Here is a 16,598-nt window from a genome sequence, read left to right as displayed (position 1 = left end):
CATCCTTTTTAAGCAATTCAAGGCCTGCATGGATGCGCATTGGATGCAGAATTGGCTAGCATCCATTCTGAAGACAATAGTTAATTCCTGCAGGTTCTAATATGGGTTTGCTGCAATGCTGTGTAAGCGCTTGTTCTGCGGAGGCAGTAGTTCCGTACGCTCTATCTTCCCATTTGCTCCACATAATGTCATTGAGTTTGGCATGGTTGTAGTTATGTCCAGTATTATCAAATTTGTTTGGATATCATGAAAAAAACAAAGCTTTTCAGTGCCTCCTCCATTGTCAGAGTGAGGCCCAGCCCAAATTGGAGGAACAGCACCTCATATTTCACTTGGGCAGCTTACACTGTGGCGGTATGAACATTGACTTCTCTAACGTCAAGTAGCCCTTGCTTTCCCTCTCTCTCCATCCCTCCCCTTCCCAGTTCTCTGATCAGTCTGACTGTCCCCGACTACATTTTATCTCTGTTTGCTTTGCTGTTACCCTCTCCCAGCGAACAATGATCTATTCTACATTTCCCTTGCTCTCCATTCCCTTGGTCCTATTTTCACACCTTACACTTCCTTATCTATGCACCGCCCACTCCCCCGACGTCAGTCTGATGAAGGATCTCGACCTGAAACGTCACCCATTCCTTCTCTCCGGAGATGCTGCTCGTCCCGCTGAGTTACTCCAGCATGTTGTGTTCCATCAAACCTTTTCATTGTACATATCCCGGGACTCGTGGCAATATTAAACCTAAACTTATGCGTAGCAATCTGAAAAAAGTTTGTTTTAAGGCCGTACTTACCCGGCCCTCCTTGCTGTGCACAAGCAACTTATCTTGTTCTTTTGGGTGAAACACCAAGGTCTCCACAGAGAAGAAGATTTGCTGCCGTTGAAAATTGGCTCCCTCGTCTGTGCTCATGAAGAGGCTCTGATCACGATCATTCATTGATGAACTCACGAGAATTATCTGAAGGAGAACAAAAAGAAAACGGATCAATTTCCTGCCTTAACAAAAAAAAGTGAGCCAGTACAAGAGTAATCTTCCATTTCTGTGTTATCAATGAAGCAGCTTTATTTTAAATCAAAAATAATTATAAAATATTAAAATATACAGTACATTAAAAAACAAAACAACCCACCACCATAATACACGACAAATGATAAACTATTATACAACTATCTTACACTCCTTGTCAAGGATGCAACTTTCTAATGCCCCTGTCCCACTTAGGAAACCTGAACGGAAACCCCTGGAGACTTTACGCCCCACCCAAAGTTTCCGTGCGGTTCCCGGAGGTTGCAGGTGGTTGTCGGAGGTTGCAGGTAGTGGAAGCAGGTAGCGAGACTGACAAAAACATCCGGGAACCGCATGGAAACCTTGGGTGGAGCGCAAAGTCTCCAGAGGTTTCCGTTCAGGTTTCCTAAGTGGGACAGGGGCATTACTCTCCTTGTCAAGGGCCTGTTTCCGTGCTGTATCTCTAAACTACACATAAGCGCATCTTAGATATAGTACAAGTGTATAGGAATAGTACACTGAGATAGTACACAGTCACTAGGTTTGGTGTCATTTTTAGGTCCTAGTTGTTATAATTGTAGAGTTCTTAACCTGGCCATGAAGGCCCGTTGTCATGGCAGCATTGCAGGTTCAGCCTTGCCAAGGGTATTCATTGGTATCCATCAATTCCATCATTCAAATCACTAATACATAATTTGAAAAGTAGCAGACCCAACACTGGCCTCTGCAGAACACCATTAGTCACCGACAGCCAACCAGAAAAAGGCTCCCTTATTCCCACTCTATCTTCTTCCATTCAGCCAATCCTCTTTCGATGAGAGTATCTTCCTTCAGATACCATGGCCTCTCATCTTGTTTAGCAGCCTCACGTGCGGCACTTTATCAAAGGCCTTCTGAAAATCCAAGTAGCCCATATCCTCACAGTGTGAGAATCCCAGGTTCGATCCTGACTACGGGCGTTGTCTGCGGAGTTTATACTTTCTCCGTGGGACCAGGTGGGTTTTCTCCAGGTGCTCTGGTTTTCTCCCACACTCCAAAAAGGTGCAGGTTTGTAGGTTAAATGGTTATTCTACATTGTTCCTAGTGTGTAGCGTGCAAAAGTTATGTTTATGATAATTATGGATAGGGACAGAGTGGGTCCACGAGCTAAAATGATAAATTGTGGCAAGGCCAATTTTGAGGGTATGAGACAGGGACTTGCTCAAGTAGTTTGGAACAGGTTGTTTGATGGAAAAGGAACATCAGGAAAGTGGACAAAAATGCTGGATAAACTCAGCGGGTGAGGCAGCTTCTACGTAGCAAAGGAAGTAGGCAACGTTTCGGGCCAAAACCCTTCCAACGTTGCCTATTTCCTTCGCTCCATAGATGCTGCCCGACCCGCTGAGTTTCTCCAGCATTTTTGTCTACCTTCAGTTTTCCAGCATCTGCAGTTCCTTCTTAAACATCAGGAAAGTGGGATGTCTTTAAAAGTGTGCTGACAAGAGTTGCACAACCCTATAAGTGCGAAGGGCAAGGCAGGCAAATGCAAGGAAGTCTGGATGATGAGGGAAATTAAGGCTTTGGTTAAGAAGCAGGCATGGGACAGGTATAATCAGTTGGGATCCCTGGAGGCGTTACAGGAACTAGGGAGTAAACTAAAAAAGGAAATCAGAAGGGCAGAAAGGGGACAGGAGATAGATCTGGCGGGTAGCATTAAGGATAATCCCAAGAGGTTTTACAAGCACATGAAGAGGAAAAGGGTAACCAGAGAGAGAGTGGGACCCCTCAGGAATCAAAGTGGTCAACTCTGTGTCGAGCCACAGGAGATGGACAATGTCCTCAATGAGTATTTCTCCTCTGTATTTACCGCGGTGAAAGACAGGAGAACGCGGGATCTTGGGGCAGTAAATGGAAGTGTCTTGAGATCAGTCAGTACTACGGTCGCAGATGTGCTGAAGGTCCTGATGCTGTATAAAGGTGGACAAATCTCCCGGGCCTGATCAGATATATCTGAGGACATTGTGGGAAACTAGAGAGGAAATTGCAGGAGCCCTCGCTGAGATTTATGAGCTGTCATTAAATACAGGAGAGATGCCGGAAGACAATTTGCAGGGTGGCAATGTTGTGCCTCTATTCAAGGAGGGCTGCAGGGAAAAGGCTGGGATATATAGGCCCGTGAGCTTAACATCTGTGGTCAGAAAGTTACCAGAGTATTCTGAGGGATAGGATATACGTTCACTTAGATGGACCTGGGCTGATCAGGGATAGTCAGCATGGTTTTGTATGTGCGAGGTCGTGTCTCACGAATCTGATTGAGTTTTTTGAAGATGTGACCAAAAAGGTCGATGATGGCAGAGTTGTAGACATTTGTGTACATGGAATTTAGTGAGGCACTTGACAAGGTTCCGCAAGGCAGGCTGCTCCAGAAGGTTAGATCCCATCGGATTCAAGGAGCGATAGCTGAGTAGTTAGAAAATTGGTTTCATGGAAGGAAGCAGAGGGTGATGGTAGAAGGTTGTTTTTTGGACCAGAGGGCAGTTACCAGCGGTGTGTCTCAGTGTTTGGTGCTGGACTCTTTGCTGTTTGTCATCTACATCAATGATTTGGATGAGAGCGTGCATGGCATGATTAGCAAGTTTGCAGATTACACTGAAGTCAGTGGTATTGTATATAGTGAAGATGGCTGCCAGAAATTGCAGCAGGATCTTGATCAGTTGGGCAGTTGGGCTGAGGAATGGTTAATGGTTGATGGAATTTAATACAGAGAAATGTGAGGTGTTGCATTTTGGAAGCACGAACATGAGTAACACAGAGTATAGTAGTTGGGAGGGATGTTGCTGTTGCATAATACATTGGTGAGGCCGCATTTGTGTGTTGTGTTCAGGTTTGGGCACCATATTATAAGAAAGAAGTTGTCAAGCTGGAAATGGTGTGGAGAAGATTCACGAGGATGTTGCCAGGACTTGAGGGTCTGCGCTATAGGGAGAGGTTGAGCAGGCTAGGACTCTGTTCCTTGAAGCGCAGGAGGGTGAGGGATGATTTGATGGAGGTGTACAAAATCATGAGAGGAATAGATCGGGTAGATGCACAGGGTCTCTTGCCCAGAGTAGGGGAATCGAGAATCAGAAGACATAGGATCTGAGGTCAGGACAAAACCAGGTGTTCTGGCACTGGGAGGCAGCAGCTCCATCAGCTGTGCCACGAGAAGAAAATAAGATGGTTAAAAATGCAAAAAGGAATGCTTTCCTTTATCAGCTGAGACATGAAATAGAAATTTAGGAAGTCATACCAGAAATGTACACAATGCTCATCCAACCACATGTCTAACTACAATGTATAGTTCTGGCCAACACATTACAGGAAAGATGTGACTTGGACGGCCAGCATATAGTAGAGCTTTGTATAGATGTTGCCAGGGCTGTCAATTTTAGCGTAAGAAGAAATATTGGATAAGTTGGGTACTGTTTTCTTTGGAAGAGGAAAGTCTGAAATGATGTGTATACAATTATTTAGGCTTGTGATTGCCTTCCAATAGATGATGAGGCAAAAAAAAACACTATGTTCAAATCTAATGGAATTGACATCGACAGATTAGAGGGCAGGTAAGGAATCGTTTTTCATTTAGCGCTTGCTGAAACTCACTGTCTGGCAGCTTGGCTGAGACAGAAATCTTTACGTGGAAGTATTTGTGTTGAAGAGCAATGAAGCTGGAGGTGAGATTAAGTCGAATATCTATTTTTTTATGAACAGCATCCGCACAATGGGCTGAACGGCCTCCTGTTTTACATCTTGAATTCTCTAATTGAGTCTGTTTCCGGGCACCCTTTCAGGCAGTGATTTTCCAGATCACAGGATGAAAAGGATTTTCCTGATGCCATCCCTGATTCGTTTACTAGGGAAATGTCTAAAGATTAATTACAGTATGTGTAGAATATGACAAAAAGATTATTCAATTGTATGCAGAGGAGTCACAACACAGAACGCTACAGATGTATGCCCCTCTCCATCCGTCGTGCAACGTCTTAGCCATGTTTTTAAATTTGCTGTGCGAGCATTTTGCTAATGCTGATCAGAGGCATCTTCTCCTCCTGGGTAATTTGCAATTAAGCAAACAGCCTTGACAGGATTCTGAAGTGCTAGTTCAGGTTATTAAAAACACTTGACGTAACCTTCACACTGAAAGTGCCTTAAATTAATTGTGTATTAATCATATTGCCACAATCGCTCATCTGAGACAATGCTCTTTAAATAAAAGTAAACAGAGTCTGTCCTTTAAAAAAAAGCACAACAATTTACGTGGAATGTCATTCTGCAAGTCTGCCAGCAATTAAGATGCAATTTGCCACCAACTTAGAGAAATTTATTTGGTATAATGCAATGTACACAAAGCCATCAGTTCATTTACAGCATTTACAGCATGGTTTTTCACTCCGTATAAAATAAGGAGACCACAAATAATCGCAAGTGTTGTTAAAAGTGCAATAATCTTAAATTAACATCTTCCAGTATTTCCAACACGTACAAATTATAGGTTGTTTATTTCACATATCTCCTTCAGAAAGAAAGTCATGTTTTGCTTAATATACCCAATGAAGGTCCAGACTTAATTCAAGGCTGATGATTTGAGTGAGTACTATTACATCTCACTGTGAATTTTGGTGCTCAAGTTCTACACGTGAGTTTTATTTAATATTAGACCAAGTGGGACCCGTTGGGCGCCTTTCCCCCAACACAATAATCCACCACTCACCCGTTTCCCCAACGTAACACGTTCCCCCAACTCAATATTCCACCACTCACTCATAGCCCCCACGGTAGGCCTGGCCCCCCAACACAACCCGTTCCCCCAATGCAATATTCCACCACACACGTATAGCCCCCAACTGCGCAGTCGCAGCTCATTTCCCCTCACACCCCAACACTCCCTCCCCCTCCTCTTTACCCTCCCTCTTCTTTCCCCTCTCCTCCACCACTCCCCCAATCCCTCCCTCACCCTCCCTCTCCTTTCCCCTACCCTCAGTCATTCCCTCCCTTCGTCCATAACTCCTCTCCTCTCCCTACCCCCTCCTATCCTTCTGTTCACCCTCCCCCACTCTCCCTCCTCACCTCCCCAGGATCTTTCCCCTCTCCTCCTCTCCTCCCCCAATCCTTCCCTCATCTCTCCCTCCCTCTCCTTTCCCCTACCATCAGCCACTCCCTCCCTCCATAAAAAAACAGCATTTGCAGTTCCTTCCTCCACAGATTCATTGTTAGCAGTGGATTAGATCCCATTGACTTGTCAATTGGACCGGTTTGCATCGTGTGTGCATGTATGAGTTACTCAAACTCTGCGCAAACTCCTCGGCCATCTTCACTGTACTCAAAGCCACCAATTTTGGTGTCATCCCCACACATGCCATCTAAAGTACATTGTCACCCAAATCATTACTATAGTAGACCCAGCACCACTGGTCACAGGCTTCCCATCTGAAAACAAACCCTTCACTACCACCCAAGCTAATTTTGTATCCAATTCATAAACTAAGCCTGGACCACATGTGTTCTAACTTTCTTGTTACAGGCCAATATACAATGGACAATAGGTGCAGGAGTAGGCCATTCAGCCCTTCGAGCCAGCACCGCCATTCAATGTGATCATGGCTGATCATCCCCAATCAGTACCCTATTCCTGTCTTCTCCCCATATCTCCTGACTCTGTTATCTTCAAGAGCCCTATCTAGCTCTCTCTTGAAAGTATCCAGAGAACCAGCCTCCACCGCCCTCTGAGGCAGAGAATTCCACAGACTCACAACTCTCTGTTAGGAAAAGTGTTTCCTCATCTCCATTCTAAATGGCTTACCCCTTATTCTTAAACTGTTGTCCCTGGTTCTGGACTCCTCCAACATCGGGAATATGTTTCCTGCCTCTAGCGTGTCCAAACCCTTAATAATCTTGTATGTTTCAATAATATCATCCTTCTAAACTCCAGAGTGTACAAGCCCAGCCGCTCCATTGCTAAAGTCTGTGGAAGACAATATCTACCCACCCTGAATATCATCAATCTTTTTGGTCACCTGACCGGTGTGGGCAAATTGGGCCGAAGGGCCTGTTTCCACACTGTATCACTCTATGATTGCCAAGCAAATGCAAGTCATGTTTGTTGTCAGGTGCACAAGTGTGGTGAGGTACAGGTTGAACATTTTCGGCAACCTGCTGCGACTATGACGGGTGCCGGCAAGTAGTCGAAAAAAATCGGATCAGTGAGACAGGCCCTTTACACAGTTATCTCCTGCACGACTGACGTGAGGCTGGCTTTGTTGCCTCAGCTTGTAATTTAAATCACACACTCGGATAGTAATTTACCTGTTTAAAGGTAGTGGTAACGGGGCTTAAAAGCTCACCACACTGCACTCGAATGAATTCATTAACTTTAATTGTTTCAACTGAAGGAAATAAATCAATAATTATTGGCTCTGTCTGACTTTTGGCAATGCAGGCAACCTGAAAACAAACTAAGTGCTTTAGTGGCGTGCAATGAACAGCTGTGTCCCCATTAGATGTTGATACACACCTGTAACCACAGATAAAACACTTTCAAATGTTCAGACTCACATCATAAAAAAGCAGAAAGTGAGTTTTTAAGTTGTAGGTGTACTTCTGAATTACAGAGCTTTCATCGAGAGGGGGGAACTCCACTGGTTGAGATTGGGATTCCCAAAGCATAAAAATAAAAAGAAATGTCGCAAATTTCCCGTTCCAGGACTGCATAGAAACATAGAAAATAGGTGCAGGAGGAGGCCATTCGGCCCTTCGGGCCAGCACCGCCATTCATTGTGATCATGGCTGATCGTCCCCAATCAATAACCCATAGAAACATAGAAAATAGGTGCAGGAGGAGGCCATTTGGCCCTTCGAGCCAGCACCGCCATTACGTTTGAACCGTTGCAAGTGTCCTTTGGAAGTGTACCTATTTTCCAAAACGATAGACATGGAATGAAGATGAACTAAGCAGGGAACTTGTGTTGGAAAGAATTGCAGATGCTGGTTTAAATCAAAGATAGTCACAAAATGCTGGAGTAACTCAGCGGGACGGGCAGCATCTCTGGAGAGAATGAATGGGTGACGTTTCGGGTCGAGACCCTTCTTCAGATTGATGTCGGGGAGTGGGCGATACAGAGATAAAATGTAGTCGGAGACAATAAGACTGGTGGGAGAACTGGGAATGGGGAGGGGATGGAAAGAGAGGGAAAGCAAGGGCTACCTGAAGTTAGAGAAGTCAATGTTCATACCGCTGGGGTGTAAGGAGCCCAAGCAAAATATGAGGTGCTGTTCCTCCAATTTGTGCTGGGCCTCACTGATAATGGAGGAGGCCCAGGACAGAAAGGTCAGTGTGGGAATGGGAGGGGGTGTTGAAGTGTTGAGCAACCGGGAGATCAGGTACGTTAAGGCGGACTGAGCGAAGGTGTTCAGTGAAATGATCGCCGAGCCTGTGCTTGGTCTCACCGAGATACAGGAGTTCACACCTGGAACAGCGGATACAGTAGATGAGGTTGGAGGAGGTGCAAGTGAACCTCTGCCTCACCTGAAAAGACTGTCGGGGTCCTTCGACGGAGTCGTGGGGGTGGTATAGGGACACGTACTTTCCCCTGCATCTCCTGCGGTTATAGGGGAAAGTACCTGGGGAGGGGGTGGTTTGGGTGGGATTGGATGGGTTGACCAGGGAAGTTGCGGAGGGAACGGTTTCTGCGGAAAGCAGAAAGGGGTGGAGATGGGAAGATGTGGCCAGTTGTGGCAAAAATGTTGGAGGATTGTATGCGACGGCTGATGGGGTGGAAGGTGAGGACTTGGGGGACTCTGCCCTTGTTACGAATGGGGGGACGGGAAGGGAGGAGCTGTGGGATATCGAGGAGAACCTTGTGTGGGCCTCATCTATAATGGAAGAGGGGAACCCACGTTCCCTAAAGAATGAGGACATCTCCGATGACTTTGTATGGAACAGCTCACCCTGGGTGCAAATGCAGCGTAGACGGAGGAATTGGGAATAGGAGATAGTCTTTACAGGAAGCAGGGTGGGAAGAAATGTAGTCCAGATAGCTATGGCAGTCTGTAGGTTTGTAGTAGATGTCAGTCTATAGTCTTTTTATAGGCCCCTACAGCCTGTCTGTCTTTTTTTTTATTTTTTGTCTAGTTAAATGTAGTGTTGGTGTTTTTTAATATTAGTTTTAAATGTGTATATGTGGGGGGCGGGGGGGGGGAGGGGGAAACTGTTTAAAATCTCTTCCCTGTCCGGGAGACCCGACCTTTTTCCTGTCGGGTCTCCGTTGTCGTTGGGGCCTAGCACCGTGGAGCGGCCTCCAACCTGAACGACCCGGGGGCTCGGGAGAATGCGGAGCTGCGGACTACTCACCATCGTGGGGCTGGCCGGCCTCGGAACGTGGGGAGCGGTGGTGACTCACTGCTGTGACTCGACTCCTGGGGCTCGGAGGCTCCAGCAACGCAGCCGCAGGTCCGGTGGACTGGGTCATCGGGAGCTCGCGGGTCCGGGGGGAGAGAGAGACCGCTTCCCGGAGCTCCCGCAACGCGACTTCTCCAGCCCGTGTCGCGGGGTTGGAACGACCTGGAGCGGGGACGTACATCGCCCGGCACGGCTTCATGGCCGTGGGACATTCCAGCGCCCGCCGGGGGCTCCAACTTTGTGACATTTGGACCGGGAGCGGGGCCGTAAATCGCCCGGCACGGCCTAAAATGGCCGTGGGACTTATCATCGCCCGCCTGGGGCTTGGACATCGGGAGAGACATGGAGAACAAGGGAGAGAAAAGACTTTGCCTTCCATCACAGTAGGTTCACTGTGATGGATGTTTGTGTGAACTAAATTGTGTGTATGTCTAGGAATTGTCTTTGTTTGTATGGCTGTGGAAACAGAATTTCGTTTGAGCCTCACTGAGGCTCAAATGACAATAAATTGTATTGTATTGTATTGTATTGTATTCCTGATTGGAGACGGTGAGATCTAGAAATGGTAGGGAGATGTCGGAGATGGTCCAAGGAAATTTGAGTGCAGGATGGAAATTAGTTGTGAAGTTGAAGTCAGTGAGTCCTGCATGGGCGCAGGAGGCAGCACCGATGCAGTCGATAATGTAGCAGAGATAGAGTTTGGGGATAGGGCCAGTGTACGCCTGGAACAGTGATTGTTCGACGTACCCTACAAAGAGGCCGGCATAACTGGTGTCCATGCGGTGCCCATAGCCACGCCTTGGATTTGGAGGAAGTAGGAAGAGTCAAAGGAGAAGTTGTTAAGGGTAGGGAACTTGTCATTGCAATTGTTGGATGGACATGGTGTGATGTTTTCCATGTAATTTTAAATGTTGAAAAGCCTCCCAACTGAAGCTAAAATATAATCTTTGTACACAATGCCAAACTAGAGAAGGAGTATGTACCAGGAAATGATGGTGGAAGGTTGCGTCTCGGACTGCAGGCCTGTGACTGGTGGTGTACCTCAGGGTTTGGTGCTGGGCCCGTTACTGTTAGTCATCAATATGAATGATTTGGATGAGATCATACACGGCAAGATTTGCAAGTTTGATACAAAAGTGGGTGGTTTTTCAGATTGTGAAGATGGTTGTGAATAATTGCAGCAGGATCTGGATAGATTGGCCAGATGAGCTGAGGAATGGTTGATGGAATTTAATACAGAGAAGTGTGAGGTGTTGCATTTTGGGGAGTCTAACATGCGTAGGACCTGCACAGTGAATGGTCGGCTTCTCGGGAGTGTTGTACAGCAGAGGGATCTAGGGGTGCAGGTGCATGGTTCCTTGAAGGTTGAGTCGCAGGTAAATAAGGTGCTTTAGGCACATTGGCCTTCATCAGTCAGAGTATTGAGTATAGTAGTTGGGAGGTCATGTTGCATTTGTATAAGATGTTGGTGAGGCCGCATTTAGAATACTGTGTTCAGTTCTTGGCACCATGTTAGAGGAAAGATGTTGTCAAGCTGGAAAGGGTACAGAGAAGATTTACGAAGATGTCGCCAGGTCTAGAGGGTCTGAACTTTTGGCAGAGGTTGAGTAGGCTCATCATACCAAGTGCTCATGTTAATGGTGTACATCAGCTGTTGTATGAGTAGCTTGTTGGATGCCTGTGCATATGCCTGGATGTATCTGCATGTCCCAGAAGAGCAGCACTGTGGCGCAGCGGTAGTGTTGCTGCCTTACAGCGCCAGAGACCCGGGTTCGATCCTGACTACGGATGCTTGTCTGTACGGAGTTTGTATGTTCTCCCCGCGACCTGTGTGGATTTTCTCCGAGATCTTCGTGTTCCACCCGCACTCCTAAAAGATGTACAGGTTTGTAGGTTAATTGGCTTGGTGTAAGTGTAAAATTGTCCCTAGTGCATGTAGGATGGTGTTAATGTGCGGGGATTGGTGCAGACTCGCTGGGCCGAAGGACCTGTTTCCGCACTGTATCTCTAAACTAAACAAGATTAAAAAATCCCAGATTCCATGGGATCCATGGAATAAGTACTCTATATTCTTTATACTGACTCATATTTACGAAAAGGGCTTATATTTATAATTGTATGAATTATATTCAATCAAGATCAGGCATCTAGCTCACATAAACACTGACGACACAATCAAAGTTCAAAACCATCATCTTTTATTGCTCTCTGCCTGCTGCGGTTCATAGGGGGATTTTGAAGGACATAAAGGGGCTTTGTAGATGCCATTTCATCCACATTAACACTGGAAATCCTCTATGGTCATCAACTTCTGCAAATAAGGGCAGAGCAACTTTACCTCACTGGAGACCTTCATGAAAGGTCATCAAACTTGAAAGATTATCGTCCCATGGAGTCAGAGGAGAATGAACTACTTCCCCTCTACATGCATTGCATATCTGAACCTCCACCTAGACCTACTGTCCCATGTCAGTAGATCTATATGTCCACTAGTCCTTGAGCTGCTATCCTCTATAAGATCACCCATCACCCTCATGTGCTCCAAGGAATAGAGTCCTAGTTTGCTCAACCTCTCTCTATAGCGCAGGCCCTCGAGTTGTGACAACATCCTCATAAATCTTCTCTGTACCCTTTCCAGCTTGACAATATCTTTCCAAAAACTGAACACAATACTCTGAATGTGGCCTCACCAACGTCTTATATAAATGCAACATAGATAGACTGTCTATCCGACAGACAGACAGACAGACAGACAGACAGACAGACAGACAGACAGACAGACAGACAGACAGACAGACAGACAGACAGATAGATAGATAGATAGATAGATAGATAGATAGATAGATAGATAGATAGATAGATAGATAGATAGATAGATAGATAGATAGATAGATAACCACATTCAGATGTCAATTCTAGTGTACTCAAAACCTAATCAGCAATAACATCAGACAGTGATTTTATCCTTTCCATAATAAAAGTTAGTTTCCATCACCCATCCCAGGACATCCTGGTGTTAGTGAAGCAATGTCACGGTTGTTTAGTGTAGATGAGCAATTATCAAATCCTCCTCATATTCGACAAGGTTCTGCATGGTAGGTTGCTCTGGAAGGTTAGATCGCATGGGATCCAAGGAGAGATAGCTGAATAGATAGAAAATTGGCTTCTGGAAGGAAGCCGAGGGTAATGGTGGAATGTTGCTTTCCGGGCTGGAGGCCTGGGACTAGTGATGTGCCTCAAGGTTCGGTGCTGGATCCGTTGCTGTTTGTCATCTAATTCAATGATTTGGATTAGAATGTACGTGGCATGACTAGCAAGTTTGCAGATTACACAAAAATTGGTGGGATTGGTGATAGTGAACGTGGTGGTCAAAAATTGCAGCAGGATCTGGGTCAGTTGGGCAGGTGGGCTGAGGAATGGTTGATGGAATTTAATAGAGAGAAGCTGCATTTAGGGAACTAACTTCTTCTTGTGTATGGCGAGAACTCTAACCAGGGCAGGGCATACACAGTGAATGGTAGGCTGGGGAGTGTTATAGGCCTCTGGGGAGTGTTGTGGAGCAGGAGCAGCTAAGAGTGCAGGTGCATAGTTCCTTCAAAGTGGCATCACAGGTAGATCGGGTGGTTACAAATGGTTTCCGCACACTGGCCTTCATCAGTCAGTGTATTGAGTATGGAAGTTGGAAGATCATGTTGCATTTATATAAGACGTTGGTGAGGCCACATTCAGAGTATTGTGTTCAGTTTTGCGCACCACGTTTTTGGAAAGATATTGTCAAGCTGGAAAGGGTGTAGAGAAGATTTACGAGGATGTTGTCACAACTCGAGGGCCTGAGCTATAGAGAGAGGTTGAGCAAACTAGGACTCTATTCCTTGGAGCACATGAGGGTGATGGGTGATCTTATAGAGGTGTACAAATTTGTGAAAGGAATATATCAGGTAAACGCACAGTCACTTGCCCAGAGTAGGGGAATTGTGAACCAGAGGACAAAGGTTTAAGGCGGGGGGGGGGGGGGGGGGGGGGGGGTAAACATGTAATAGGAACCTGAAGGGTAACTTTTTTTACACAAAGGGTGGTTGGTGTTTGGATTGAGAGATTTAGCGAGATATATTGGCCAAACACAGGCAGGTGGGACTAGTGAAGATGGGACGTACTGGTTGGTGTGAGCAAGTTGGGCTGAAGAGCCAGTTTCCATGCAGTATGACTATGACTATATGACTGCAAGCATATGCCTAAAAATTAAACTGCCTCAAGCACGATTGAATAAGCATTGTTTAGTTGGCTCTGAAGCAGATTGACGGAGAAGTTTGAATGGCCGGCAAACATTCGCCCAGTTGGGTTGTTCAAGAAAACTTTAAACACACAATTGCTCCAAGTGTATTTGATGCTCTTAATATAGTCTTGATTGTCTCTCCCGATCTTTGTGTGGTGTTTTAAAGTTTTCTTTGACAGTCTCACCTTGGTTCTGCTAAAGGAAGGATAAAAAGAATCGGGCTGAAAAAGGAAACATGCAACGTTGTCAGCTGCATGCTTGCTGTTCAGTACGTTCACCCATCTCCCGTTGGCTGAGCAGACTGGGAATCCATGTAGGCTTCCTATTCCCTTCTATTCCTATTAAAATTAAACATATAGGCCGGTTGCTTGTGATTTTCCATTATATATGGATAACTAATGTTGTATACAACATGTTGAGGATAGTCACAAAAAGCTGGAGTAACTCAGTGGGACAGGCAGCATCGCTGGAGAGAAAGAATGGGTGACATTTCGAGTCGAGACCCTTCTTCAGACTCCAGTGATCGTCAGACTTCAGTCTCGTCCCGAAACGTCACCCATTCCTTCTCCCCAGAGATGCATCTGCAGTTCCTTCCGACACATCCTATAAATTTTGGATGCATATGCGTGATTAAAATAGGAAATGTTATGTCAAAGAAATAACTATTCTAAATTCATGAAAATGTCCAAATGTTATCTAGGGTAACGATACGTCTCATTTGAAAAATAACAATTTTTAGGGCAAGAGACCCTTCTTCAGACCTTTTTTAAGGTCTTAAGAAGAAGGGTCTCATCCCAAAACATTACCCATTTCTTCTCTCCAGAGATGCTGCCTGGCCCGCTGAGTTACTCCAGCATTTTGTGTCTATCTTTGGTTTAAACCAGCTCCTGCAGTTCCTTCCTACACACTATACAACATGCTGATTGGGATTCTAATGCACGGAAGTAAACTGAGTGGGGCAATTATTCCAAAACACGACAACACAATTAGGATGCTCATGTTGGAATTTATTTGTCTAAATTTTCTAGAAGCAATGGTTGCAAATTTGTTAACATTGGCTGCCACATGCACCATGAAACTGATAGAGACTTCTGGTAAACACACGTGCCCAACCTAACAAACAAATCATTTCCTCTCTTTGATTCCTCACTGTCTATCACCATCTACTTCAGAGTCGTCTGCAAACATACTAATCATACCTTGTCTGAAGAAGGGTTTCAACCTGAAACGTCACCCATTCCTTCTCTCCAGAGATGCTGCCTGTCCCGCTGAGTTACTCCAGCTGCTTGTGTCTACCTATGGTTTAAACCAGCATCTGCACTTCATTCCTACACATACCTTGTACATTCTCATCTAAATCACTGATATAAATGACTTACATCAATGGGCCCAGCACTCCAAGAGGTACACCACTCATCACAGGACTCCAATCTGAAAATCAACCATCACTTTCTGCTTCATTCCCTGGTCAATTCTGTATTCAGGCAGCTCGCTCTCCCTAGATGCCAAGGGATTCTAACCATACAAAGCAACCGAGCGTGGAGACGCTTATCAAAGGCCTTGCTGAAGTCCATACGACAATGTTTATGGCCTTCCCCTTGTCAACCTTGTTAGTCATTTCTTCAACATTGTTCATTCAGTGGAATTCTCTGCCTCAGAGGGCGGTGGAGGCCAATTCCCTGGATGCTTTCAAGAGAGAGTTAGATAGAGCTCTTCAAGATAGCGAAGTCAGGGGACATGGGAAGGCGGCAGGAACGGGGTACTGATTGTGGATGATCAGCCATCATCACATTGAATGGCGGTGCTGGCTCGAACGACTCCTGCACCTATTGTCTATTGTCATCAGCCTGTGGCAGCCATTGGAACGCTGAACGTGTGGTAAGATTAGTGATGCTGTCGTGAGCTTTGATATGCAGCAATAATATGCAGAAGGCATACATGAGGGGCGAGAGGCAAATAATACTGACAGCGCAGGACAACGAAGTGGTAGAGCAGTGAAACTGAAACGTACACAATCACCAAAGCACGACAGCCGTCTGCTGCTTTCACAAAATCTCTAAATTCACAATTCCGTGTTGCGTTATGCTTGCCTCTTCTTCAGCCTGCTCTCACAGATATGTTCGGGGGGGCAGGCTATTAAGTAGTCTGAACACTGCATAGAAGATCTCAGATGTTATCGCCCACCCATTGACACTGGGGTGTTAATGGCATGTTACAGTACAGCTGCCATCCCCTTCACATTCAGTACCACGGGCTGCAGGAATCACAATCAATACCCTCCTGGAACCGCAGACCTAAAAAAAGATTTTCAAGCATGGTTGATTTTTTGAGACTGAGTTAGGTGCAGTAATTGCAATGTAATTAATTTAACAGCAAGCGTGAGTCTTATCATTTCTATTTTTGAGTTTTCCCCTCTCCGTCTCTGACAGCGATGCTCTGCATTTGACTGCTGAGAAGTGAGGTGGAATTACCCAGGGGTCCACATGAGTCACCGGCTACTTTTTCCTCATGGTTCTGTTTGAAAGCTCCTCACCTCCCCATGACACCCTTGCAAACAGGCCAGTCCGACTGGTCACTTGCCGCGCCAGGGATAATGTGTACGCTCGGCATATCCATCACTGCCATGCACATCCCCCCAAGCACATGATTAGCAACGCATGACTGGCGTCATGAGGGCGAGAGCACAAAAGCAATTTGGATGCGAGTCGTGCCTTCTTTAGGATGTTTTGATTTCCATGCTTTCATTATCCTGAGTAGATCTATTTCCGGACTATCTGAAAAGCTCTTTGAAAACTTATTATTAATAAGTCTGAGAATTCTCGATCAGACTTAAAACTGGCCCATGCTGTGGCAGATTTGATGCCTCCAGCTACAATTTCTCTCTGTCAGTAATCCAGCATGCTTGCAA

The 16,598-nt window shown here is 45.7% G+C and overlaps 1 protein-coding gene across 3 annotated transcripts in view; it reads right to left on the bottom strand.

Moving 5' to 3' along the window:
• sorcs2 (sortilin related VPS10 domain containing receptor 2) overlaps nucleotides 1-16,598 on the bottom strand; it is a 776,963-nt gene that overhangs the window by 231,791 nt on the left and 528,574 nt on the right. For all 3 annotated transcript variants that reach the window (XR_004411679.1, XM_033019211.1, XM_033019222.1), the window contains exon 4: nucleotides 792-956. Coding sequence is in view for 2 of the 3 variants with exons in the window: in XM_033019211.1 (XP_032875102.1) it covers nucleotides 792-956 (165 nt within the window). In the remaining variant the exon portion in view is untranslated. The remainder of the gene's footprint in view (nucleotides 1-791; nucleotides 957-16,598) is intronic.

This window comes from Amblyraja radiata, chromosome 1 (assembly GCF_010909765.2).
Source record: "Amblyraja radiata isolate CabotCenter1 chromosome 1, sAmbRad1.1.pri, whole genome shotgun sequence".
Taxonomy (NCBI): domain Eukaryota; kingdom Metazoa; phylum Chordata; class Chondrichthyes; order Rajiformes; family Rajidae; genus Amblyraja; species Amblyraja radiata.
This window is presented reverse-complemented; position numbering and strand designations above follow the sequence as displayed.